Here is a 25,035-nt window from a genome sequence, read left to right as displayed (position 1 = left end):
CAAAGGAAAAAGTAAGACTTTATCTCCCATCAAATACGACAACGAAGAATATTGTCTAAACCCAGTATTCAACCTCACTCGGCAATTTAAATATCAATCTTACCAAGATTTTATTACCACGGAAGTAAATGTGGACTTTCTTTTCCTTTTGGGTCAATAAAGAAAGTACGGCCCAACTACTGTTTACTAATCCGTGTCCAAAACCCAAACTCACACACACTTATGACTTTCCTTTCCCTTTTGGGCAGAGAGAAAGAGAGTACGGCCCAAGTTCAAAAAAGTCCAGAGATGATCAGTCCACTAGGCTACGAGGACACCTACCTTTCCATTTTGGGCCGAGAGAAAGAAAGTACAGCCCAACTATAAGACCTCCCAAAGATGGTTACTCCACTGGTCCGCGCGCGAAAACCCAAACTCACACACCAATGTTTCCCTTTTGAGCAGAAAGAAAAACAATGTAAAGCCCAACTCCAACCAAACCCAAAAATCTGGTTAGTCCACTCGTCCGTGCACCAAAACCCAAACCGACACACGCTTCATTATCATTTGAATCAAAAATATGCACCGACAGTGCAAATGACCCAATACCTATTAGGCGATCTCAACACTTGATATTTGTAGTCAACTTTTCTTTTAATAATCAAAAGTTACTTTTGATGTTATTCAATCGTCCAATTTTATTAGTGCAAGTGCACGTCGGTACTCTGAATCTCTTTCTTAAAAAAAGAAAGAAAGTATGGCCCAACTCTAAGGAAGCCCAAAGCTGGTTAGTCCACTATTTTCCGCGCCAAAACCCAAACCAACACACTTTCCTTTCCGTACCAGACTCTCTCTCTCTCTCTCTAAATTTGAGTTGACTGGTAGCTCTGAAACTCTTCCGTTCACTCTTCTACACTATGATCCCTAATCATCTTATACTCTACCGATCATGGAAACCGAAATCAACGGTTCAGATTCCACACAAACCTCCGATCATGATCTCCTCCGCGCCGAGCTCGACTCCCTCCGCCGGTCTCACCGGAGCCTCCTACAGAAGACGGCGGCGATGGAGGAAGATTTCAACCGCGTCCAGAGCCAGCGAGACGAGGCGGCGGCTCGCAACTACGAGTTGACCAGACTCGTCGGAGAAGTTTCCGGCGAGAGGGACGCTGTAAGGGAAGAGCTTCGCAAGGTCGAAGACGAGTATGCGATGAAAATCGATGAGGAGGTGAGGAGGAAGGAGAGTCTGGAGAGTGAGGTTCGAGTTTGTAAGGAGAGAATTGAGAGGTTGGAGATTGAGAGGAGAGAAAGAGATGAGTTTTTGATCAAGTGCTTGGATTCGCTCCGGCCGATCGAGAAGGAGTTGATCGGGATTATTGAAGGAGTTTGGGACGAAGAAGATGACAAAGAAGTAGTTGAGATTGAGAAGGCGGCAACGAATGTGGAGGAAGGTGAAGCCGAATTGGACCAGGAATCGAGGGGAGTATGGGAGGAGATCAAGACTATCAAGAGGCTAGTGGAGATAGCTGAAGAGAAAGTGGATGATTACAAAGAATTGAGGCATAACGAGAGGAGGCAATTGGGGAACAGTGTGGTGAGTTTGACAGAGGAGAATAGGGATATCAGCACATTGCTGAGGATTGCTTTGGTGGAGAAGGAGGCTGTGGAGAAGAGGTTGAAGGGGAGCGGTGAGACCAAGAGGGTGGCCATTTTGCAGAGAGTTGGATTCAGTCCGTTCGGGTTTTTGATGGGAAGTGGAGGCAATGAGCAATCATTGGAGGCTTCCGGGGCTAAATTGGATGGAGCTAAATTGGAAGGAATGGGGTCTAGTGCGAGTAACAAGTCGGATAGCAGTGAGTGTGAAGAGGAGGTTGTAAGTCTGGTGAGTTCAGCTTCTTTTGTTTTGGTTCAAGATTGTGTTAAGCTAATTTATTTTTAGAAGATTGGAATACTGATGCTTTAAAGGGTTAAAACTTTTTGATGGAATGTGTTACATTTGTTGCGATTGTGATTTAGTGAAACAAATCTGTGAAGCTTGTACATTGTGTGTATAGACAATTCTGATAGTGCTTTATATGGATAATTCTGGCTTTGAGAATGTAGGCACTGCTCGAAGATAAGTGTTTGTTTCTTGGTAATGGATAATAATCGTCAACTTTTTGTCATTTTTCTTATCAGGCATCTACTGTAGAGAAGATAATGAAGAACCTGCGCCTGGAAATCACTCAATTGAGAAGATCTTTGGACGACTCTAGGTAAACCTGTGATCAAATCAGACGCCTGCTCACATCACTGTTATGTGATTAGGTTTTGAAATTGCATCATATTAAGGGTTATGCTCTAGAAGAGAGAATGTCGATGAATTTGATATGTACTTCTTAGTTCAAGAGATTGGTTCAGACAAAGACATATAAGATCAAATTTCCTGATATTAGGCGATAAAAGTTTGTCCATTAGTGCAAGATTTCTATACATATCAATATCTACAAGCACCTTAAGGCCACACTTTACTAGTCTACACATGTTGAGTATCATTGCTTTAAAGTATGGATTACTTACTATCATTTCTATGCCAGGTCAGACACTGAGCGCCTACAGAGTCTCACAGAGAAACAAGCTCAACAAATTGCAGAAAACATGCTGTACATCAAGGAGTTAGAAGACAGAGAGAGGGTGTTAACTGAAAATGTAATTGCTAGCTCCATAAAAGAAAATAGTCATTTTTGTTGTATCTACATGTAGCATGCTCATATTCTTACTGATTTACCCCATCGTTTTATGGATGTAAGGTTGAGGCACAGATGATTGAAATGAAGGATGCTGAAGCTGAGGTTGCCAGATGGAGAGAAGCTTGTGAGTTGGAAGTTGAAGCTGGGAAAAATGAGATTGAAGAACGCGAAAAATTGGTAATCATTGTCATTTTTTGCGAAATATCATTTCATTGTGAATCATTTACTGGAACTAAATTATATGCTTTCTTTCTTTATCTGGTAATGTCGAAGTTCTTTATGGTTTCCTGCTTTCACGTTTGTCTATCCTCTCTCACACTCTCAGTCAGTCACTTTAGTTTATCTCGTTACTGTTCATTAGATTGCCATTCTGAAGCAAGAATTGGAGAAAACAAGGGCTGCTTTGGACATATCAAATGGCAAATTAAAGCTGAAAGAAGAACTTGCAGCTAATGCCATGGCTGCTCATGCAGCAGCAGAGAAGTCGCTCCAGCTGGCTGACAGCAGGGCAGCAGGACTCCGTACCCGAATAGAGGAACTAACAAAACAGCTAGAAGAAGCAGATAGCAGAGAGCGCAATAGCCGAAGGGTGAGACATATATGTTGGCCATGGCGATCCTTCAAAGTGAACCCCGCTAACAATGTGCGACGATTGCTACCAGAAATGCAGGCCTTGCTTAATTATAGTGGGTGATGAGTCAGTAACATGATTCATTTTGTGTTGGCTCAATAAGATTTTATTTGAAGTTCTTTCATTTCTTTTATAATTTCTGTGCAGATGTATCCCTCCTTTGTTGTAGTTATGCATTGCCTTCTCATTTGTTGTATTTATGCATTGCCTTCTCATTTACTTATTTGTTTGATTACAAATGTAAGAAAGTATCACCAAATAAGTTAAAATCAGTTGGTACCATAGTTTCACTTTTCAACAATGCCGAGGGTGGAAATGGAACTTATGCTGTCTGGTTCATTATCATATAACAGATGGATTCATAAAGAATATGAGGTTAAAATATAATGATGATCAATTTGTCATGGTTGTGAAACACAGATGAACAGATATACCATTACAGTAAAGCAAATTACACGAAATTTCAAGGCAATATAATATTGCCATATCGACATTCGTTCTTGTGATACAGAACACTCTACAGACTAAAAGAGAACGCAATCAGAGAAAGGAGATTCTCCAAAAGTTCACTAATCGAAAAGCCCTCCTCCTGCTTTCTTCATCAAGTTCTTAATCTGCGTACATAAAAAACAGAAATACTGAGCTCAATTCAATGACATGACATATATAGCGGAATATTCATAGAGCAATTGCTCTACTTACGAAAGCAAATAAGGAGGTACCTGCTTCACTGAAAGTCCAATGTCTTGTAAATCATCAAGCTGAAAAGAAGAGCATTTGCTTTAGTAATTAACCATGAAGCAAATCTGTGATAGTTTATTGATTTATTGAGTACTTACACTCTTGAAGGGCTCAGGAGTTTCTTCACGGCAATCAAGTATGTATGTTGCTCTTTTCTCTCCAATTCCCTGTACCGCAAATTTGGAGTCACTTAATACGGACAGGTGATAGAATACGTCGTAATAATGAAAAAGTAGAAGTGGTCCTCACCTTTAATCTTTTCAGATCTTCCCTATTTATAGAAGGAAATAAAACAAACAAAAGGTTAGGCTTGAAGAGTAAGAACATGAAGCCCATCAAGCTATGAGGAAAAGAGAACTAAATCGGAAGACCCTTCAGACCTTGACATGAATTTAGAGACCATTGCATACAAAGGACATGCTGAAGTATCATAAACTTAGCATGACGCATAAACTTACTTGCTAGCGGTGTTTAAGAAGCTAAGATATTCTTGAACAAGAGATTGCTGCAATAACAACATGACATTAGAAGCAAAATCAGGAATAAACTCAATGAAGAGAATGGCTAAATCATACCTTGACACCAGTACTGCGGACACTCAATGTTTCCCAAGGGCTGTTGACATTTGCAACCTCCCATCTGTCATTGTGTTTTATATCCTGATTAGCAACTGGGGTTTTTGGTTCCACAACTGGAGTCTTTGGTTCCATGATGTTGTTGACATTTGCAGCCTCCCAACTATCATTGTGGCTTATATCCTGACTGGCAACTGGGGCGTTTGATTCCATGATGTCAGTACAGAGGAAGTTATTGGATGAAGTATCTTTCTCCTCTGGCATCGTAATGCACAATGGAGTTGAAGAAGAACAAAGTGATTTCATTTTTAATGCCAATTCTTGTAATCGTGCACTGATTGGAGGTGATGTATCTTCATTGTCTGGGAAGTTATTGTTTTCCTTCTCCATGTCATGAACTGTTGAAAAAGAGAATGAAAGGAAGTTATAAGATTGCATTGATAACTAGCAAATCCATATGGTGATTCAAATTATAGGAAGATGAAACCAACCTTCTTCAACTAAAGCCAATGCATATCTGCTACTGCTATTGTCACTAGGATTAACTTCCTCTGTAGGGACATCACCATTCACAGAAATATCCTGGAAAGAAATTGACTAGTTCAATATTATGCCACTTATGCAAGCCATGATATTTTGCTGGTTCAACTGTTGATTACCTTTTCTGCAATTGAATTATCTTCAGCATGCTTTGGATCATCCAATAGCAAATGCTCCTGCACAGAATGCATGTTGACCAACATCACACTCCTTTTCTATATTGTAAACTCATAAAACTCAAAGCTGCATATTGTCCTGATTATGTCTTGCTGGTTTAATTGTTTGTTACCTTTTCTTCCTTCAAAGAATGTTCTGCATGCTTTGGATCATCTGATAATAATTCGTCCTGCATAGAATGTCTGTCAGTTGACCTCTATTACACCTTAAGCATGTTGCATCTTATAAAAACCAAAAAGTTCAAACATAGAATGGAAAAATTACCACCACAAAACCCACTAGCTATATTCATAAACCTATTCATTACCTTTTCCACAAGAGATGCAGGTTCTACGGGATTCAAAGCATTTGATGATGGATTCTCCTGCATAGATACAGGCTAACATCAGTCACAGATTCCAAAGGTATTAGAATATAACAGTACAGGTATAATGTGAAGGTAGATTACAGATTTAAGCTGCTCGGTTCCTTCAGGAACATTTGAATTACACTCTTCCTGCAAATATACAAAGGCACTGTATAAATAAGAATACAAAGATTACACCCAGCAAATGTCCTCGGTTCTTGAAAATTTAAAAGCTTTGCATAGATACAGTCTAATGTCAGTCGCAGATTCCAAAGGTATTAGAATATAACAGTACAGGTATAATGTGAAGGCAGATTACAGATTTAAGCTGCTCGGTTCCTTCAGGAACATTTGAAATGGTCTCTTCCTGCAAATATACAAAGGCACTGTGTAAATAAGAATACAAAGATTACACCCAGCAAATGTCCTCGGTTCTTGAAAATTTAAAACAAATTATGAAAGGAAGTAATACAGAAAAGCCTTACCTTATCAGCTACAGAAGTTTCAATGGTTGAGACAATATCTGACATAGCACTTGCCTGCATTCAAATTTAGTAAGCTACAATGCAGGTTGAAAAACCATACCTCTTATAGTATCTAATAAAGTAAAATCAGATGACTTGATTTTTTTTTTTTTTTTTTTTTAAGTAGGGATTTGGGTACCTTCATCGATTTGGTCAAACGACTTCTTTCATCAAATAGTTTCCTTCAAATAGAAAAAACAGCACATTTTATTCTAGTGGTCAGTGCATTGGAATGGGTATTCAACCATAACTCACAATATGACAAGGACCTTAATAACATACCTTCCTTTCAATGCGGAAGTCATACTACTATTTGCTTTCTTGGAAGAAAGAGGCCCATTGACTTTCTTCTCAGAAAGAGGCACTCGGGAGACAGTTTGTTTCTTTGCTATAGCAGAAGTAGTCATGGATACATGGCCCTTCTGTGATGAACGCACTTCTGATCTTATCAGACCTTTAATTTTCTTTGTTGAGACTGTGACAGCCTGATTGGTGTTTTGAGAAGAGCGAGACACCAAGCTTACCATGTAAATAGAATCTTGGCAAAATGACAGTTTCTACAGTTAAATGGGGGAGAAATAGAGAATTAAGGTGATTGAAGCAAGCTAAACAACAGTAAACCAGATATGGTAAACTTGTAGCTAAGTTAAGAGGCCTCACCAAGCAAGTGATTGTCAAAACTCTACTCATCCCTCCCAGGGAGTCTTGCAATAAATGTGTGAGTTTGCTTTCCCGATAAGGTACATGGTTTCCATTGGAACTCACTGCATTAACAACATTGATCATGGCATAGATTGACTTATTGATTTTACTGCTCTCAACATGATTAACGCAGTCAATGCTCTTCCTTCTTGTATCTTCGTAACCTGTCACAGATAGTTTCAACCAAAGTTCTATCAACATATCAAAAACCCAAAAACAACTCAAAAACTTATCAGCCTGAGTTTTAAGATATACAACCTGCTAAGTCAATAAAGTTTAACTTGCTGACTTGAAGGGTATCTGAATTTTCTCTTTGAGATGATACATATACTATCAATCCCTTGTGGCACCTACGAGAAAGTTCAGCTGGTCCCTTTGGTGCTGGTTTACGGGAAGTACCCCCACTAACATACAGTTTGCTAAATTCCAACATGGACTTTACAGGCACCTGGACAGAGATGAGATGATATGTGAGGAATAATTTACATCAATGCAAATCAACTCAAATACTATATACTGAAAGTACCAAAACAACTTGCCTGAGAAAGTCCTTTAAGCCGAATGTTTCCTTGAGTGTCTCCCAGAACCAAAACTTCTGGGCGTGATGGATCCAATATATCATAAATGTGGTCCTGATAAACCTCATATGAGGATATAGTAATTGAACATCCGTTTTTCTCAGCCACTGAAATAATTTCATTGGTTGCCATTGTTGCCAAACCTGGTTTCTCACTCGAACCCTTCAAAAGCAATTGATTTAACAGTTTACTTCACTATCGCAAAAGCTATTTCCTACGAAAATAGAGTCAAAGCCGATCCTTGGGAGAATACCTGAATTAAGCTAGTCTTTCCACTCCCTCTAGCTCCCAAAGCAATGACAGTGGCATTACAGCCCTCAAGAACTCCAGGAATTAAAGGCTTTACTTCTCTCGAAAAAATTAGGCCATTATCCTCATTTTGGTCATAGCAATTGTCCAATTCATAAGACTCTTTACGGCTGCAAGACAAAAACGCAATCTTATCCACCAAAATCTAATAACCTATCACTAAATTATACATAAAAGAAAGAAAATTTAAGCTTATCACAGTTCCTTGTTTATTCCTCAAATTTACAACACCTCAATTCAATTAAACCAAACTAACTGCATTCGCCTTATTCGACTGGACTAATCAGGTCCTCCATTTCTATCAGAAGAGCACATAATCCATTATAAACTATCCAAAATTCACTACTTCTGGTTCAATTTGGTCCTCCGTAACTAAAAGAGCACATAATCCCATCTAAAATCCACCATTTCTGATTTAAACACACACTCTGCCGCAATCTTTGAACAATAATGATCCTGAGCTCAAATCAAGAACAAAATCCAATAATCAAAACCCGACCCGACCCGGAAAATTCACATACCTCGCTGATTGGTCTCTGAAGGAGAGAGTGACACTGTCCGACGCCTCTCCGGCGGGCTTGTTCACCGAGATCCACGACACTCCACCGGAAGCCTCGGCCGCCGGATCTGCAACGCCGCCGATCTTCGCCACGAGTCGGACCTTTCGCGATGTGTTGGAGCGGCGTTTAGGGGTTTTGGTGAGGTCGGGGTTGTTGGAAGCCATGTAAAATTAGCTCTAAGAAAGAATTAGGGTTCAAATTCGAGATCTGAAAGCTTCGAATTTGAGAGAGAGAGAGATTTATCGGAGTGAGTCTGAGTTTATCAGAGCAATTGGGAATTGCCAGTTGGGATTTGATGGGTTAAATTTTGGGGCTGGTTTTGGTAGCCGTTAGCATTTGAGGAATTGAGAGGGCTATTTCAAATTTTAGCTTACGTGGCACGCTCCCCCCTTTCTCCCAGAAAAGGACATGAATCATAAATGGGCCAGCACAACACATCGTTAGGGGTGATAATTTTTGTGGTTTGTTGGGCTTTTATAAATCGAGGGCTTAGATACGTGTTTATTGAAGTGAATGAATTAAAGATAACAGTATCTCATCAGGTCAAGTTTGACTCACCCAGTTTGGATACGTGTTTAGTACGACTTTGCTGAAGTGGAGAAATCAAGATAACGGTATTACATCAAGCCAAATTTCACTCACTTAGAGTTTAGGGGTGATAATTTTGGCCTTAGAAATGGATTGTGGTTTGTTCCAATTCTGTCATTCACTTGACCCGACACTGACATGGTAACACGATGGTTTTAGTCACATTCGTAGTAACTTTGTCTCATAAAAAAGTTACTAAAATGGCTAAATGGAACAATTCACAAGCCATGTTCGTGTTTGAGTCAAGACATGGCCCAATTTATTATAACAAATTGACGTTGGCCCGATACGAACAGTCTCTCAAACTGTTTCCCTAAGCCCAAATAATCAAACCATTCTAATAAACGGCCCAAAAAAGCACAAAAACGAAAACGCTGCGTTTGGTCGGTGCCTCCTTAACAAACCTTCGTCCACTGCGTTTAGTCTCGCTCTCATTCTGCAAGTTTCTTCAAGCTTTGCACCTATCGGAAACAATGGACGACAAGGCGTCGGAGACGAAGAACAGCGAGAAGAAGAAGATATTGTCTGCGTGCGACGTTGAGGCCCTGAAGAAATGCTTGGAGGAGAACAAGGGCGACTACGTCAAGTGCCAATCACAGATCGATGCCTTCAAGTCTTCTTGTGCTGTGAAGAAACCAAGCCCATCCGTAGAGTCTGTACCTTAAGATCAATTTTGATTTTGATGTTCATCTTTCACTTACTTGAATAATAAGAACATTTACCCATCTGGGTTTTTTTACCTGCTAATTATTTTACCCTTGCAGGCAGTAATTAATTGTTTGCTGTATTTTGTATCTGAATTGAAACACTGAAAGTAAATAAGAAGAAAGATATCAAAGTTGAAAGCATTATTCATCGATATAGATTGTGTTAAACAGTTGTTAACAAATGTTGTCGAGGTAAAATTCACTATGAAAATTTTACTTTTAGCCATCAGCATGCATTACAACTCTTCCTGCATGTACCGTAGTAATCATCGGAGCCAATCATGAATACAGGGTTCCTTTGACACTCCCCAATGTCTGCCCACCTGGGACAGCTATCGTCTTCATCAGTGCAATCGCTGCTATCAGAATTGGAGGAGGAATTTTCCTGAGGAATGGCTTTCACATGAAGGAACTTTGTGGCGCACCACATTTCACCTTCGAGTATGGGGCATCGGGCATGGGAACTGCTCTTGTCGGGAGATCCATTAGGATGGAGATTGAAAAACAGAATTGCGTTTCCTTTGGTTGGTTTCAAGATACTGCTACTCTTTCCACAACCAGACTGGGCATTGCTCTTCAGCTGCAATAGTTGCAAGTTCACCTGTTGTTAGCTTACGACACTAAATTCCAAGCCTGTACGCGTGCATATAAGTAAAGCTTGGCTAGATTCTGTCTCACCTCTGACTCCGGGAGTAGAATCTCACCACCACGAGTGACGTTTGAGAGATAAAGAATAACTGTTGCTAACAAGGGCTCACTTTGTTCCAATGTGGATTTGTTGCCAAAATAATTGTAAATCTTCTCTGCCTCCTCAAGGTCGTAATGCAAAACCTGTAAAGCTCTGCTGTTCTCTGAAAGGACAATCATGTAACAATTATATGTAAGCCACATTTAAAGCAAATCATCCAGTTCCAAAAGTAGAATAATACCACAACAAGCCAGCAACACTGAGGGAAGATACCTTTAGGAAGGAAAGTCCAGGCCGAGATCTTTTCCTCAATCTTTGAAACTATACCATCCTAGAAACCAAAAGGGAATCAATTCTAGAAATGATTTTGGAACAAGCACTGGCATAAAATGATTCATAGCACACACTTCAAAAGGCAGTTGTACCTAGTGTATTCTGAAACCAAATTACAATAACGAGCAAGCAAAACACGAAAACTTACCCCCATGCTCAAGGGAAGGTCTAAACTTTTAAGCATCCTATTTGTGTTGCTGTTTCCAGCTTCATCATATTCTGTCGAAGACTTCTCTTCTCCACCATTTGCCTACGCCCAAACCAAAAGTTTAGATCTAATAGGCAATCTTTAGCAATCAATATACTGATAGTCGGTAATGAAGAAGTCAGCAATATACCAAAGAAATAAGGTGGTCACACTCCTCATCCGATAGGAATCCTTTGTACAGAAACACCCTATTTAATGCAAGAAGGGTGGAGTCAGATTCTTAATACCACATGACATATACCCATTTGTCGAACTGAAAACTTCATAAGAAACTCATCATATAAGAAATTCATCAATGTACCTGACCTTGGTCGCCAAGAAAGATGAACAACCCTTGACGGGTCAATTCTGTTGTAATCAACCGAGTGACCCAACTGTATCAATGCTTCCTGGTTGAATTCCTTACTCCTTAACTCCTTCCTGCTACTGTAGCAATTTGTGGCAACACAAAAGATCACCAAACCGTAGTTCAAGTATAAACTTTCGCTAGTGTCAACAATTCATAACAAATTCAATGAAACATATACAGATATACACACATATCACTCAAGCACCACTAATAAACTTAACAAGCTAGATGTTAACTCAATCCACACTATTAATCATAAAACACATGCATATTCAAACAAAGGGAATCATCAACACCCCGAAATTCAACCCAGGATGGCTAAACATTTACAATAGTCGAAATGAGAGAATTAGGAAAGTAGTAAATGTAAAATTTACTAACAAAATCTGCAATAACGGCAAATGCAAAAAAAAGGAAAATTGGGAAGGAATTTCTTACGTTTCGGCAGAGCAGGAGGAGATGGAGAAGATCGGCAAAAGAAGAAAGATTGAGAGAAGCGAAGAAGCCATTGAAGATTCAGAACAAGAAGAAGAAGAAGAAAATTTCAGGAAGATTTTCATATTAACCAACTCTGAAAAAGAAGATGAAGCATGAGAGTGGTACCTTCCATATTATGGGGCGGGTGATCCGACTGCTTTACTTCCGCTCTGAAACTACCACCGCACCCAGAGAGCCAAAGCCTTCTTTCTTTTCGGTTGAAGCAGCTACAATGCCTTGGGCTTACCAAGCCCATATGCCCAATATAATGCCACGGTTAATAATAGGTTGCGTCTATTTTCACCCTATTAAATACTTTGTTCACCCTATAACAAAAATGCAACTTCTTTGAAAGTTTGAAACATATCGTTCAATGCATAATTTCAGTTGGTGTTGTATGTGTGTCGATTGTTCTCTGATATTTCTGCATTTTCAAGCTCTTGATGTTTCTGTTCTGACTAATAGGTCCGGTATTGTTAGTTCTTTGTTGAAAGAAATGTAACAAGAATATCATTCTTGCCATTTATCTCTTTTTATTCAACTTTTAAACACTACGTTTGGGCTGAAGAACAAAATGGTACAAAAGGAATCAATGATTTGCAGTTTTGTTGCGAACTCAAAGTTGTCTCTATGTAATATGATCGGGTCACTACTTATCGACAAAAGCAATCAATCATATGAACAACAACAAATATCACCTCTCCTTTTTCTTTTCAGTGTATTCGCTTCAAAAATCAAAACCGCTCTACAAATGTCTTGCTTTTCTTAGTTGAACCGAAAGACGATTCCCCGCTTGAGTGCTCCTCCTCTTCCCGCTCATCAAAAGTTCCGTATGGTGATGGTGAGTACGCGTGAGGCACGGCCAATGTGACAGCCCTCTGTAATGCAGCCTTATACTCCTCGGTGTGTTCTTTCGCTACTGTCTCCTGCCGCTCCATTCTTTGCTTTGGTGGAATCTCCATACTTTGAGCTTTCTCCAACATTAACTGAAAATCGGTAAATTGAGACACCAAAGTAGGATTTTAGTTTCAACAACTTATAGCGAACTGCAGAGTTGTTTCCAGTGAAAGCAAAATCACACTCTTTAAATCTTTTAATAAGACTTACATCTAGTGCCCTTTGAGCTTCTCTCTCTATCCAAATGATGGCATGATCTGAAGTGGCATTGCAAGAGAGAACTATGTGCTCAAACCTCCCATCTACGGGCACTGCTGTCTTGACAACTGGGGGAAACCTTCCTAACCTGCAAGCAAAAATATATAGATAGCAGGTACTTTTAACACCATAAGATTAACAGTTACCAACTCACTACTCCCTGAACAGAAATAAATCTACTAAACTGAAGCTTTATTTGAAGGTTGATGTGGCAAATCCCACCGACACCGTGTGACATTGTATTACATCCCTAATAGAAATGCATTTATAATACTATATGTTAGATTACAACTGAATATAGAGACATTGTATGATGACAAGTGCAAGAATAGCAAAGGAATCTCGTGACTATGAATTGAAATCTAAGTTTCTGGATTTAGTTGAGCAGATATCTGCCAAAGTATATTTCAAATGCACGACACTACCTGCAAGGTTTTCTCTCAACAATATGATAGAGGCGGCCAGGTGCATACAGCCTCCTTGGATCTTTGAGCATCTTCTCCTCAGGTATACATGTGTCCCGCATACATCGTAGGCATAGTAGGCACGGCAAACTGTAAAATAGAATCCAACTATAAGAATACAGTGAAAATCCAGATACGTAAAGCAGAAAACTGATGTCATCACTTAACTATATTAGTCTGCCCACTACTTAAAGTAAAGTTTCCATTAACCCCTTCCTCAGATTCAACAGTTTGATGGTGCAGTGACTAGTGATATATATTAGCAACACAAAATGATATTGTAAAGGGAATTCTAGTTTCTATCTTGTTCTGCACTCTAGTATTATCTTTATTATCCATCAGCTTAAAGAAACAGTCGAAGACAGAGGATAAGACGTAATCATACCAGAAAAGTGACTTGAAAATGTCTTCCAAGGGTGTGGCTGTCCGTGGTAAGAAGTCATCCTGGTTCAACATAATGATCACAATCAAATCTAAGGAATGTGCAGGAAGGATCCTACTAATAAAATTCATAGCACATACTTCCATTTCACATTAGCACTTTAACAGTACAAGAGGAACTTCTGAAATGACAAATTCACACTATAAGGAGATAGAAGATGCCAATAAATCTAAAATCTAAGGTTGCTGAGACGATGCAAGCAGCACACTCATGTAAACTAATTGCAAAACTTCTTTCTACTGAGACAAAAGTTGAAAGGAAAAGATCAGAACTTGCCTGAAGCACAACAGAATTGATAACGTCTGCATATCTGACAGCTAAGTTCAATGACATACACCTTGCTGGTGCAATCGCATATCCCCTAACCCTCTTTCTCTCAATGTCTCCCAATCTATCCCTATTCTGCACCACCAGCATTGTTAACAATGCTGCTACACCTGAACCTAGGGAGTGTCCCGCGAATGTCAAAGTATATTTTGGATATTTCCCCACCAAATCTTTCAGAGTTTCACATTCTGCATCAAGAACCCATCCAGCTGCATTCAATAGCCCGTTGTGAACGTATCCACCATCAAATTTCCGCTTCCCCAGCTTATTGTCCAATAAAACTGCATAGTCACTCTCTCTTGCCAAATTAAGGCCTCTAAAGGCAAGAACTATATCGGCATGATTATGATCAAGATACAATATATAAGGTGGAGCTTGCCCTTGGGTATCTACATATGTTCGTTTCGAAATTAACCAATCTGGGTTTATTCCATACCCACCAGGAGGTTCCCAAAGTGGTTGCCTAAGATCATCTTCATAAACAGCTAGAATGTACCGGCAGATGCGAGGGACAGGCTCAAATTCTTCGGCACTGGAAAGGCCCCATGTCTCACTGTCATGGCCTGCCGTGTGGAGGCATCGCTTATAAGCCCAACGAGTACATGCCAGACAGTAAACACACTCAAGGAGAGGGCAGCCGCATAGGATCGACATTGAGGCCTACAGTCTAAGCAAAAATATAAAAGATCAAAACTCGCACATCCAAGAATTCAACAACATGATAACTGCCAAGTACATTTCAGCACTACATACTTAAAAAGACTCGATTGAACTATAAATTGGGATTTCAAAAACAAGATCATAGATAGAACAGTGTGGCATTAACCAAAATCAGAAGAACTAAATGGACTGAACAGATTATAAAAACAGAACAAGATGGTTAAAGGGTATAAGGAATTTAACTAAATACATTAAACTAAATACTCTACAAGAAATTCGAGTTGAATAACTTGCATCAAAATTAAGGGTACCTCTAGCCAGAGCTTGATGATCAAAATTGGGATCACAACTGTTACTTTGAAGACCCAGAAGCTGATATTTCATAATGAACTGAACTGGGTCTCAACCATAACTGTGTTTCTAAGCACTGAAACACCTTTGTAATCACAACAAGCAGGGACAAAAAGAAGAAACTAACAAACACCCAGTACCATGAACAATGGAATCTCACGACACGACACGACACGAGTTTCTTAGGTGGATTTCACATGGAATCAAAGATTGAAAGGCATGGACTTCGTTCTCAATATGAAACTAGGGACGTGGTTTTATTGTTTAAACAGGGTAGCGAATTAAGGTTTAGAGGAAAGGTGAAGGGTGTGTACCTGCAAGTCAAAGCCCATTCGAACTTCCATCATTACTTGAAGAAGACGAGGGGGAAGGAAACATGAAAGTGCACACCGGTAACAGCCAATAATGATTTGGCAAAATGACAGTTGGGTAAAATTGGATCACAGTGCCATTTGTTGTCTTTTTAATTCATCTTTCCCTCTACCCGCGTGCTCCATCCACTTTTTTATCAAGTACAAGTACAACTGTTCAATATTTAATACAGAAGAATCAAGAATGAACTTCAAAGGTCTCAAATCAATGTAGGAACCAGAAAATGATCTTAATTATTACAAAGCAAAAAAAAAATTGTTCAGTGAAAAAGATAAGGATGACAACGAGATGAGACAAGGTGAGAGGAACAGTGTCATTTTCATCGCCAATTCGTCATATTCATTATCTATCGTCATCCTTATTACAATATATCGGATATTTTACGGCTATATTTTAAAATTCTCGCAATATGTCTTCAATATACTCATCAATATAGTTTGCTAAATTTATTACATAAGAAGTGGACTCCATATTATTTATGGAATTTGCCTCTAACCAAGAATACAAAACAACAACTACAAGCACATGATAGTCATTTTTAGTAAATTAAAAGGCATGAATAATCCGAGTCATTATGCACTCTTTCAATAAATTGAAAGGCATGGATTATACGTGCCATTATACACATACTATTCCATCGAGCATAAAAGGAGCGATTGAGCACTAGAAAAAAAAATTGACACAAACCAACAACTTCCTAAAACCCTCTGGTTTGAGTAGCTATTTAGTGTATCCAACATAAATTAACGTATCATTTCACTCGAATAAAGTTATACATTTTTTATTATATATTTTTGTTAAAAACATATGATATTATAATTTCCTTTTTTAAGATTGGGCCGTGACTCTCACCAAAAGGCCCAATTGTTATTCGTCATCCACATATAAAATCCAAGCTCAAAGCCGAAACCCTAGTCCTTCTTATTGCTCCGTCTCTCCTCCAACTCTGACCGATCCAGAGGTAAAACCCTAGCCCCTTTCTTCTTCATCGCCTTCAATTTTTCGTATCGTGTAATACTCCATAAGCTATTTCCTGCTTGTTTCCGAGAAAAGATTAAATTTTTATGTGTTTCTTTTCTTTCCCAAATCAAATAAAGCTGTGAACTTTTCAGATTACTATGCTGGTTTTTCACAAACTTCTTGCTGAAATTATTACATTTGAGAATCGAAGTTCTGAATTTGTTTATAAAAATGCGTTCTAGATGAGTCTGATTTTGTTTTTAGCTGAGAGGTTTTGTAATTTTGTTGCAAAAAGCTTTGAGATTTATCTTTTGGTTTTGGATTTTTGTTGAAATTGGTATTGACTTGTGGGTTATAGTTGAAGCAGGTAATGGCTCCAGCACAGCCGAAAACCGGGCTCTTTGTGGGATTGAACAAAGGGCACGTAACCACCAAGAAAGAATTGGCACCGCGCCCTTCTGATCGCAAAGGAGTAAGTTGATTTTACAGTGCCTAGTTTGAAGCTGCAATGATTGTCGAGTTCACTAGGTTTCGTTATGTATTATACAACTTGGGAATTTGCATTTTGTTGATATTTGTTTGAAGTATATATCTCATGAGGCTGCCCTCAGCTTAGGCCGATAGTGCTTCAATTTAAGTTCAGTGTTGTAGTGATATTAAGTGTGTGAATTTTTTAGTTTATGTTTTTGCTGGGTATAGGCTGGGGGTGCTTGGTAGTTATAGTAAGCTTAGGCTGAAGGTGCTATGTTTATATTAAGTATAGGGAGAGACTGTTCTTGGAGTTGCATTAAGCATGGGAATTTATGCTCTTGTTTCATTTTGGCAGAAAACCAGTAAGAGGGTGCACTTTGTTAGGAACTTGATCCGTGAAGTTGCTGGGTTTGCACCGTATGAGAAGAGAATCACTGAGCTTTTGAAGGTTGGCAAGGACAAGCGTGCACTGAAGGTAGCTAAAAGAAAGTTGGGAACCCACAAGAGGGCAAAGAAGAAGCGTGAGGAGATGTCTAATGTCCTTCGCAAGATGAGGTAATCCTTGTGTTAGCACTCTAATTCTTATATTAGAACCAGAATCTAAAGGAATACTTGGTATTTTTAGAGTTGAGGAGTCAAGGCTTTTTAGAATTCGTATTAATAGTTACTATTTTGATGCAGGTCTGGTGGTGGAGCTACTGAGAAGAAGAAATGAGGGGATGTTTGATATTTTCATAGTTTTGTTTAGAGATTCACCTATGCTATGTGTTTCCTAGCATCGAGACTTGAAGTTTTGATTTTACAAATTCTGTTTTGTGTTGAATATTCAAGCTGAGAAGTGGGACAAGCTGCTTGCCCACTTTGTTGGCTCGTGTTATTTTCAAGGTTATCAGCCACTTTGGTTTAGCTTAATGCAAGTAACAGTTCTTTTGCAATTCTTTTTGCTATAAAGATTTGTTCACAAATGTGAGAGTTTATCAAATTCTAACATGGCATTCTTGCATGTCAACGACATCTTCTCTTAAAATGACTATTTTCCACATGGAATTGCTGTGTTTGTGATATAATATACTGTTCGTTCAAGCAACTGTATCTCGCAACTCTAATCATAAACACGATCCCAAAAAATGATGATCAAAATTAATTTAGCCATTCCTTGCCAGATGAATTATGCCGTTCTCCAAGTATATTTATTGCTTTTGCTCTTCTGCTTCATGTACGAAGGTATCATTGTACAGGCAAAATAATTGCCACTACTTATACAACAAAGGGAGAAGAGGAAAAGAACTCTTTACATCTTCACGGGCTCACGGCCGCAAAATTATTAGACAAAATGGGAGTGAAAGAGATCATGTCTTGAATTCTCCACTCCTTCCCTACAATCATACAAAATGGGAGTGAAAGAGATCATGTCTTGAACCTTTGGGTGAGTTTCTCCACTCCTTCCCTACAATCATCCGCTACGCGCTTAGCACCTTCTTTGACTACCAAGCTGTACTCCAAGGTGCTTTGCTGCAACTCTTGTGCTGATCTGTTGACCTTTGAGATGGCTGTGTCTTTAAGTTCTCCAGCCCTTTCTCCAGCTTTGGAAACCCATTCCCTCAAACTTGATACAAACAAGGCTATCTTTTGAATGATTTTATCAATTACATCTCTGCTTCTTCCTTTTATATCCACTGCCATTGCCTTGAGTTTGTCCATCAAATTCTCAGCCCTGCTAACAGTTCCTTCAACTGACAACTTGCCAGCATCAACCCAAGTAGCTTCACCCAATGCCTCTTCACGGAGGTCATTGTCAACAACTACTTTGATGCCATGCCTCTCCCAGCGATCTCTAGCCTCCTCCAGGGATTTAGCTTGTTCTCTTGCTCTTTTTGCCTCATCTTCAGCCCAAGCCCTGGACAGAGCATAGGTTAAAAGTCCTGTAAAAACAAGTTGCTAGACACTAACAGACTCAATTTGAAGCTAAACCATGAGCTTTAGGTAAGTTCAAAAGTAATTACCTGGCCATGGACAAGGCTTTCCGTTCAACCTCTAGATCATACTGCAAACGAGCAATCTCCTGGCTTTCATTTTCTGCATCTTTTCTAAGTTTGCTAACTCTTTCCTTTTCAAATGATATCTCTACTTTGTTACTCATTAGGTTCTCTAATTGCTCCTCCACCTCATGCCTCAACCTTGCTAGAACTTCCATTTCTGATTCAACAGCTGCACGTTCCTTCATCAGGGCAATATTATCTGCCTCTCTCTCAGCCCTCAACCTTTCCAATTCCCGCTTTGCTTCTTCAGCCATTCTCTCCACAGCATCAATTTTTTCCCTCTCAAGGGAAAGATCCTTCTCAAAACTTGCATTCACATCCTTTTCAACTTGGGCTACTAAAGCATTATGTGCATCAACAGCCTTTTCTGCCATAGCTTCTGCTTCAATGCGTGCAAGCTCCTCGCTAACTACATCGGCATACTCACCAGTTGCAAGAGCAATAGCAGCCTGGGCTTTTGTTACCGGCTTATTTGGCTGAAACAGTCTAGTGTAACCTTGAAAAAGAAAAGGAAATGTTGACTATTAAACTCATAAAATTGTGTGAAAAAGGTAGAAGGTGTAGTTAGTTAGTTATTACTCACCAAATGCAAGAGCAATAATACCCTGTTCTCCAGATAGGTCAGCAACAAGTGCAGGACATGCATCTGGGTGTATCTTATCAGTATCAATGAATCCTGAGATTTGGTGGAGGACCTGTCCAAGTGCACAATTGTAAGAACCAAGTAGAGAGTTCATAATTCACAACTACAAGCACAAGAGTTCCCATCACCAACCTTCCTGTCAGCTTCTGGAAGATGTCTTTTCTCTAGGGTCATCTTCCAGCTTACAAGATCTTGACGTGATAGAGCGCTGCAGTAAGGAATTTCAGAGAAAAATAAGGTAATTAAGAAAAATCATAAACAGTGCAGTTTATCCCCACCTCTCAATTAAAAAGCAAATCAATAATATGCATCCATGTCTCAGTAGTTGACAGGCAAATTATAAAGAAGATAACTGTAAGCCTAAACATTTAGAAACTGCTAATATTCACAGGTGAAGGAGAACATCAAATGAAACAAGGACGTGAACATTCTCTTCCATGAAATGCCAGGATAGATGGTAGCTAGATCAGTGTATAACGTGCAATTGCGATAAAAAGAATCAACAAGAAAGATATAATTGATGGCAGAGTGAAATTCATGACTGCAATTGATTTTCAAGAAAACAGTCATCGAAAAAGACACTATTTCAAGGAATTTATTACATCACCTTTCAGGAGAGAAGTACAATGGACCCTCGTCCTCATCCAACGAAGAATCCATATCACGTCTTGAGAGCTTACTTGAGATAAGTCCAGATTCAGCCAAACCTGATGGATGCAAATATATTTCAATGAGAAAACAACAGCTAGCACACTGACTTTCTGTATAATCCAAACATCTTAAATGCCAAACCTTGGATGGAAGGGAAATCAGGGTCTTCAGGTGTAACGTCATCAAATGCAAGCTCAGTAATATTCTCAATATACATTGCAGGATATACTTTAGATACTGAGTTCCTACAAGTAGCAAAAAATTATAACTGTCAATATGAGTAGACATATAATGTCTAAAAAATTGCTCAACAGATAGTAGTTGTGGAGAATTATAATGATTTATATCTTATCTGTCAGAATGAAAGGAAGTTTTTATACCTCGAGAGAGCGCTACTTGCAGATACCAACCATCGAGCATATTCACGACGTGTACACAAATCACCAGGTTGAACATCAGCCTCTACGACCTGAAAACAGTTGCCACATATAAATTAGAGATAATAAAAGGCTTCTTGTAAGTTGATTTGAATTTCCAATTCAAAAATCTTTGAATAATGGGAATCAAATGAGACATTGTGATTAAATTTAAATGAGAAATACAATATAAGGCAAGTACCTTCAACACTTGTAGAGCTGCTAATGCCTGCCCCTGAACCTGATCAACAACTGCAGGTACCAAAACCTTTCCAGGAAGCACCTGTACAGCTGCAGAAACCACAGTTGGAGCAGGTATACCAGCAGAAGAGAAGGAATTCCGAGGAGTTGGTAATTGTGATTTGCTTGTATTTGTATCATTAGAATAATATGTGTATTGTTCATTTGCATTTTGATAGGCCTGTTCTGACACAGACGTTGCAGATGACCCACTTTCAGTTATGGTATGCACTTCCAGGGAGGAACTATTTCCCTCAGCCAATACCTGTACTGTTTCACTTGGGTCAAGGTTTTCTTTGGTTGAAGACGAGGCTACAACTCCTAGGTTATCTTTAGACAATACTTGAGGTTCTAAAAGAATGTTTGATTCCGAAGAAACTGAAACATCCACAGCTACAGATTCATTGTGTTCATGTGCAATAACAGTGGAAGACTCAGAAGTGGCAGTTTGATTTTCACTTGCCCCAGGAATTTCATCCTGGGGTTCAATGCTAAGGTTTGAATCCATAGTGTCAGAGACTGGCAACTTGATTGGTTCGACACTAACCGGGTTCTCTTTAAGTTCAGAAGTCAAATCTCCTGTACCTACAGCGAGGCTACTATCAGAATCCTCAAGCCCAGAGGCAACAAAAGAATCATTGCCATGATCAGATTCAGGCAGATCAAACTGCCTTGTTAACGTTTCAGGCTCGACTGACTTGTCATCAGAAGTTGATTCACGTTGCAAATCTTCTTGCAAATCTTCTTGAATGGAAGCGCTGTTGATGGCCTCAGAACCACCACCGGATGCAGACTCAAACTCTTCGACTGACAACTCCCCTAGATTATAATCATTACCAACTGTATATAAACCGGGAGACACATCAATTTCTCGAGATGAAGAATAATCCTTGTTAGTACCTGCCTTTTCTTCCGGACTACCACCATCTTGCTTCGTGTTGCTTTGCTCATCCGCACCCTCTGCACCGACATCATCATTCACCAATAGCACCTCCTGCTCTGTCGTTAACGGCTCCATCTGCGGTTTAGGTACTGTTCACAGACACATGTATCCCTTATATCATATCCATACACTCGTTCGCGAAAACACATAATGGCAATATGCAACAAACTCAAATTTCAATCCGACAATGAAAGGAAAAAGAGAGTTACTCACTTGTATTCGCTTTTTTTCCAGAAGACAATGCCGCGAAGGTAACCCCTGCAACAAGAATCACTCCCGCTACTCCAGCTCCCACAAGCCCTGAGAGCAAACTACAGCAGTGTTACCTATCAACTCCTTTTCAGTTATCAAAAAAATGAGGAAAACATTCAAACTAATATTACCTCCGGACCATTTCTTCTTCTTCTGCGAGTGGTCTTCATCATCGGAACCGGACCACCCGGACAAGCCATCGGCAGTGCCCGGCTTGGACTCGACCCACGAACTCCCATTGCGGCCGCCGCGCTGCAGTCCATTATTCCCAGCACTCCTCCCCGTGTCCGGAGCAACACAGAGCACTCGAACCCGGCGCATCCTCACCAGAATTGGCGACGGTTTACTGCAATTGAGAGCCCAGCGAAGCTGTAGCGAGCTCGGAGACCATGCTGCAGTCACATTGGCCATGGCAGCTCACTGGACTGAGCTAATTGAAACGCGGAGAGGGGAGAAGATTCGATTGGGGAAGTGAAATTTTGGGCTTCGATATCTAAAAAGGAAGATTGAAGTGGGGAGAATTGATCCAATTGGATTGGGATTTGTAGGGTTTCTTGGTTTGTTTTATTGAAAGAGGAACTGAGCTGAGTCTCTGTCTCTTGGATTTTCTTATCCCAAATATATTTTATTTCTTTGTCCTGGGTATCGATGGAAATGACGAGGAAGGCTTTGATTAAATTTTGGATACCTCTCTGTTTGGAAATTTACGGTATTTATTTTTATATGAATTGACTCAATTGAGACATCAAATTATAGAACCGAATTTCTGGTTTAAGTATAATCTATTACAGTATAATGTGACTCAATTGATTATATTGTAGTAATTCAGTATAATGTGACTCAATTGAGACACTAAACTGTAGAACCGAATTTCTGCTAATGTTATGTACAATGTAATAGATGATACTCATTATAGTAAAGATTTATGAAGGTTAATATAATTAGGGTAAACTGATGATTTGGAAATAGGAATACCACATGTAATACCATTCGCCTTTTCTCTTCTCTTTTTGGTTATCTTTTTGGTTATGTTGGATGGACAAGAATAACCGCTGTTATATGTCAGTTGCGGAATGCGTTACCGAAACAAAACATATCATCCAATCACTTAATGGCGGTTTGTTGTTGGCAGTCATAGCTACTTAACTATACTACCTCCGCACATAGGCTGTGTTTGGTACCAGGGATTGGATTAGAAATCCAATCTTGATCAGACTTGATTAGATTAGATTGGAGAAGTCCTGCACCTATTCAATACCACGTTTGGTAGGTATATATTTATGGCTGATTGGATAAGCCAAAAACAACCATTTGAATATTTTTCTTTTTATTATCATTTTTTTATTCTCTTATCAAGCACTCATAAACATTTGATATAATAATAAAAATAAAAACACTCGAGCTAAAATATGAAATTTACAACAATAATTCTGGACATATGATTTAATAAATCAATTTCCTAAAAAAAAAAAATTCATATACCTTTTACTAGCAAGTACAATTACTATATGAAAATATCAAGTTACAAGACCAATTAGAATAAACAACATGCCAAGCCACAGCATGAAATATGCCAAGTTACTATCTGAATAGCTGCTTCAGCTTCCACTGCACAATTGAAAAGCCTATGCATAAAATTCCCTGCAAAAGACACCAGAATCAATTTGAATGACAACACCAATCCCTCACTCAGATAGAGGTATATCCCAAGCTCCAATTTTTATCATTTCAAAAGAGCGTAATTATTGTCTAGTTGGTTTTACATGCAAACTACGGTTGCTAAAGTTTCTTAATGACTTTTCTAAAAATAAATTCGACAGAATTAAAGTATATATCAGAATACACCAAACCTCATGTAGCATTTCTGTCACTTGATGGAATCTCAAAAGTGATTTCAATTTACACTTTGGGCATGTACATGTACTTATTCTTTCCGGTGTTCCATGACAAGAAAAGCTTCAGCCACTAACTAAAGGAAAAAATAAAAATCCAACTAACAATATCAGAATTTTGAAAACGAGTGTTGCAGCCTTCAAACCCTTAATTAAACAGAATTACTTCAAGTATTGCTGAGAAATTACCTAAGGTAAAATTCTAACAGCACCAACATCAATCAGTCAATTGGATTCCAAAATGCAAGCATAAAATTTGCCAATCAAGATCCAAGATGCAATTAAATCCATGTTTTGTAATTCAAACAATTAGAAATCAGCATAGCACTAAACAATTTACCATAGCACTAATTAGCTTGACAACACCAATTCAATTCATTTATGCACCCTGATCTGCTCATAAATTTGGTTTGATTCTTCTATCATCATCTAGTCATTAAAAACATGCCAAGAAGAAAAGAAAATAAGTATGTGACAAAAAAAATCTAGAAATGACTATGAAACTTTCATAAAAACTGCAGCAGCAAAACACATATAGTAACTATTTTTATGAGTTTAGGGAGTTGTCGCAACTCTATATATATATATATATATATATATATATATATAGAGAGAGAGAGAGAGAGAGAGAGAGAGACACCACTAGAAGCCATGATAACTCTGCACACATATAAAGAAGCATTTCATATCAAAAACTTATCACACACCGGAAAGCACCAGACTAGAGGGAACTCCAAACCAAAGAAGAGGAGAAAATGTATGAGACACTTTTAGATAATCAACACTTTTAGAAACCATGGCAATGCAAGACATAATAACACATTATTTTCAAAAGCTTCCACCCCCTGTTGCAGTTAGGCCATGTATAAGACACTTTTAAATAATCAACACATTGTTATCAATTCCCGTCTTATGCAAAACACATTCATGAGTCTGATTGTTGCAACAAGAAGAGGAGAAAAATAGTAACAATCAAAATCGAAAACTACTTCATGAATACAAATACATACAAACTA

The 25,035-nt window shown here is 38.9% G+C and overlaps 6 protein-coding genes and 1 long non-coding RNA gene across 15 annotated transcripts; 2 read left to right on the top strand and 5 right to left on the bottom strand.

Annotated features, from left to right (window-relative positions):
- The first annotated feature begins 842 nt into the window (after positions 1-842).
- LOC112179549 (uncharacterized protein At3g49055) lies at positions 843-3,539 on the top strand. Its single transcript, XM_024318038.2, has 5 exons — positions 843-1,861; positions 2,158-2,234; positions 2,556-2,667; positions 2,769-2,885; positions 3,070-3,539. The coding sequence occupies exons 1-5, from the start codon at positions 929-931 to the stop codon at positions 3,400-3,402; spliced, it is 1,572 nt and encodes a 523-aa protein (XP_024173806.1). The 5' UTR covers positions 843-928; the 3' UTR covers positions 3,403-3,539.
- A 171-nt stretch (positions 3,540-3,710) lies between these two features.
- On the bottom strand, positions 3,711-8,793 carry LOC112172168 (kinesin-like protein KIN-10C). Of its 2 annotated transcripts, XM_040512401.1 has the most exons (20): positions 8,353-8,792; positions 7,776-7,941; positions 7,484-7,684; positions 7,203-7,392; positions 6,903-7,108; positions 6,525-6,799; positions 6,382-6,424; positions 6,204-6,257; positions 6,038-6,085; positions 5,821-5,868; positions 5,680-5,736; positions 5,485-5,541; positions 5,315-5,371; positions 5,147-5,237; positions 4,656-5,053; positions 4,539-4,585; positions 4,330-4,351; positions 4,179-4,247; positions 4,062-4,100; positions 3,711-3,953 (listed from the first exon to the last, which is right to left on the bottom strand). In XM_040512401.1, the coding sequence occupies exons 1-20, from the start codon at positions 8,553-8,555 to the stop codon at positions 3,909-3,911; spliced, it is 2,316 nt and encodes a 771-aa protein (XP_040368335.1). In that variant the 5' UTR covers positions 8,556-8,792; the 3' UTR covers positions 3,711-3,908. The 2 variants fall into 2 exon arrangements, with proteins under 2 accessions (XP_040368335.1, XP_024165179.1); XM_024309411.2 differs by lacking the exon at positions 5,821-5,868 and having other exon boundaries at positions 8,353-8,793.
- Positions 8,794-9,810: 1,017 nt separating this feature from the next.
- LOC112196929 (probable prolyl 4-hydroxylase 12) lies at positions 9,811-12,020 on the bottom strand. 3 transcript variants are annotated; one of them, XM_040512399.1, is made up of 7 exons: positions 11,703-12,020; positions 11,222-11,338; positions 11,046-11,103; positions 10,856-10,957; positions 10,648-10,705; positions 10,365-10,537; positions 9,811-10,266 (listed from the first exon to the last, which is right to left on the bottom strand). In XM_040512399.1, exons 1-7 carry the CDS (start codon positions 11,822-11,824, stop codon positions 9,913-9,915), a joined length of 984 nt encoding a protein of 327 aa, XP_040368333.1. In that variant the 5' UTR covers positions 11,825-12,020; the 3' UTR covers positions 9,811-9,912. The 3 variants fall into 3 exon arrangements, with proteins under 3 accessions (XP_040368333.1, XP_040368334.1, XP_024193200.1); XM_040512400.1 differs by having other exon boundaries at positions 11,222-11,335; XM_024337432.2 differs by having other exon boundaries at positions 11,222-11,341; positions 11,703-12,012.
- A 220-nt stretch (positions 12,021-12,240) lies between these two features.
- Positions 12,241-15,612, bottom strand: LOC112179358. Of its 2 annotated transcripts, none has more exons than XM_024317859.2 (6): positions 15,455-15,612; positions 14,079-14,796; positions 13,746-13,804; positions 13,322-13,450; positions 12,849-12,984; positions 12,241-12,727 (listed from the first exon to the last, which is right to left on the bottom strand). In XM_024317859.2, the coding sequence occupies exons 2-6, from the start codon at positions 14,781-14,783 to the stop codon at positions 12,476-12,478; spliced, it is 1,281 nt and encodes a 426-aa protein (XP_024173627.1). In that variant the 5' UTR covers positions 14,784-14,796; positions 15,455-15,612; the 3' UTR covers positions 12,241-12,475. The 2 variants fall into 2 exon arrangements, with proteins under 2 accessions (XP_024173627.1, XP_024173556.1); XM_024317788.2 differs by lacking the exon at positions 15,455-15,612 and adding an exon at positions 15,101-15,448.
- Positions 15,613-16,322: 710 nt separating this feature from the next.
- Positions 16,323-17,881, top strand: LOC112179228 (60S ribosomal protein L36-2). Of its 2 annotated transcripts, none has more exons than XM_024317615.2 (4): positions 16,323-16,473; positions 16,831-16,944; positions 17,299-17,498; positions 17,625-17,881. In XM_024317615.2, exons 2-4 carry the CDS (start codon positions 16,843-16,845, stop codon positions 17,656-17,658), a joined length of 336 nt encoding a protein of 111 aa, XP_024173383.1. In that variant the 5' UTR covers positions 16,323-16,473; positions 16,831-16,842; the 3' UTR covers positions 17,659-17,881. The 2 variants fall into 2 exon arrangements, with proteins under 2 accessions (XP_024173383.1, XP_024173456.1); XM_024317688.2 differs by having other exon boundaries at positions 16,429-16,473; positions 16,840-16,944.
- Positions 17,882-18,052: 171 nt separating this feature from the next.
- Positions 18,053-22,759, bottom strand: LOC112178981 (myosin-3). Of its 4 annotated transcripts, none has more exons than XM_024317441.2 (11): positions 22,259-22,759; positions 22,089-22,175; positions 21,833-21,964; positions 20,895-21,751; positions 20,657-20,745; positions 20,418-20,521; positions 20,233-20,332; positions 19,758-19,833; positions 19,566-19,677; positions 18,947-19,478; positions 18,053-18,840 (listed from the first exon to the last, which is right to left on the bottom strand). In XM_024317441.2, the coding sequence occupies exons 1-11, from the start codon at positions 22,536-22,538 to the stop codon at positions 18,351-18,353; spliced, it is 2,859 nt and encodes a 952-aa protein (XP_024173209.1). In that variant the 5' UTR covers positions 22,539-22,759; the 3' UTR covers positions 18,053-18,350. The 4 variants fall into 4 exon arrangements, with proteins under 4 accessions (XP_024173209.1, XP_024173071.1, XP_040368332.1 ...); XM_024317511.2 differs by having other exon boundaries at positions 18,072-18,840; positions 20,895-20,983; positions 22,259-22,757; XM_024317303.2 differs by having other exon boundaries at positions 20,895-21,964.
- A 750-nt stretch (positions 22,760-23,509) lies between these two features.
- Positions 23,510-24,436, bottom strand: LOC121050918. The gene is made up of 2 exons (XR_005804366.1): positions 23,978-24,436; positions 23,510-23,768 (listed from the first exon to the last, which is right to left on the bottom strand). It is a non-coding gene; the product is annotated as an uncharacterized LOC121050918 (long non-coding RNA).
- Between the last annotated feature and the right edge of the window lie 599 nt (positions 24,437-25,035).

The sequence above is a fragment of the Rosa chinensis genome, chromosome 1 (genome assembly GCF_002994745.2).
Source record: "Rosa chinensis cultivar Old Blush chromosome 1, RchiOBHm-V2, whole genome shotgun sequence".
NCBI classification, from domain to species: Eukaryota; Viridiplantae; Streptophyta; class Magnoliopsida; order Rosales; family Rosaceae; genus Rosa; species Rosa chinensis.
Note: the sequence above shows the minus strand (reverse complement) of the source record. Positions and strands in the feature narration are given on the sequence as shown.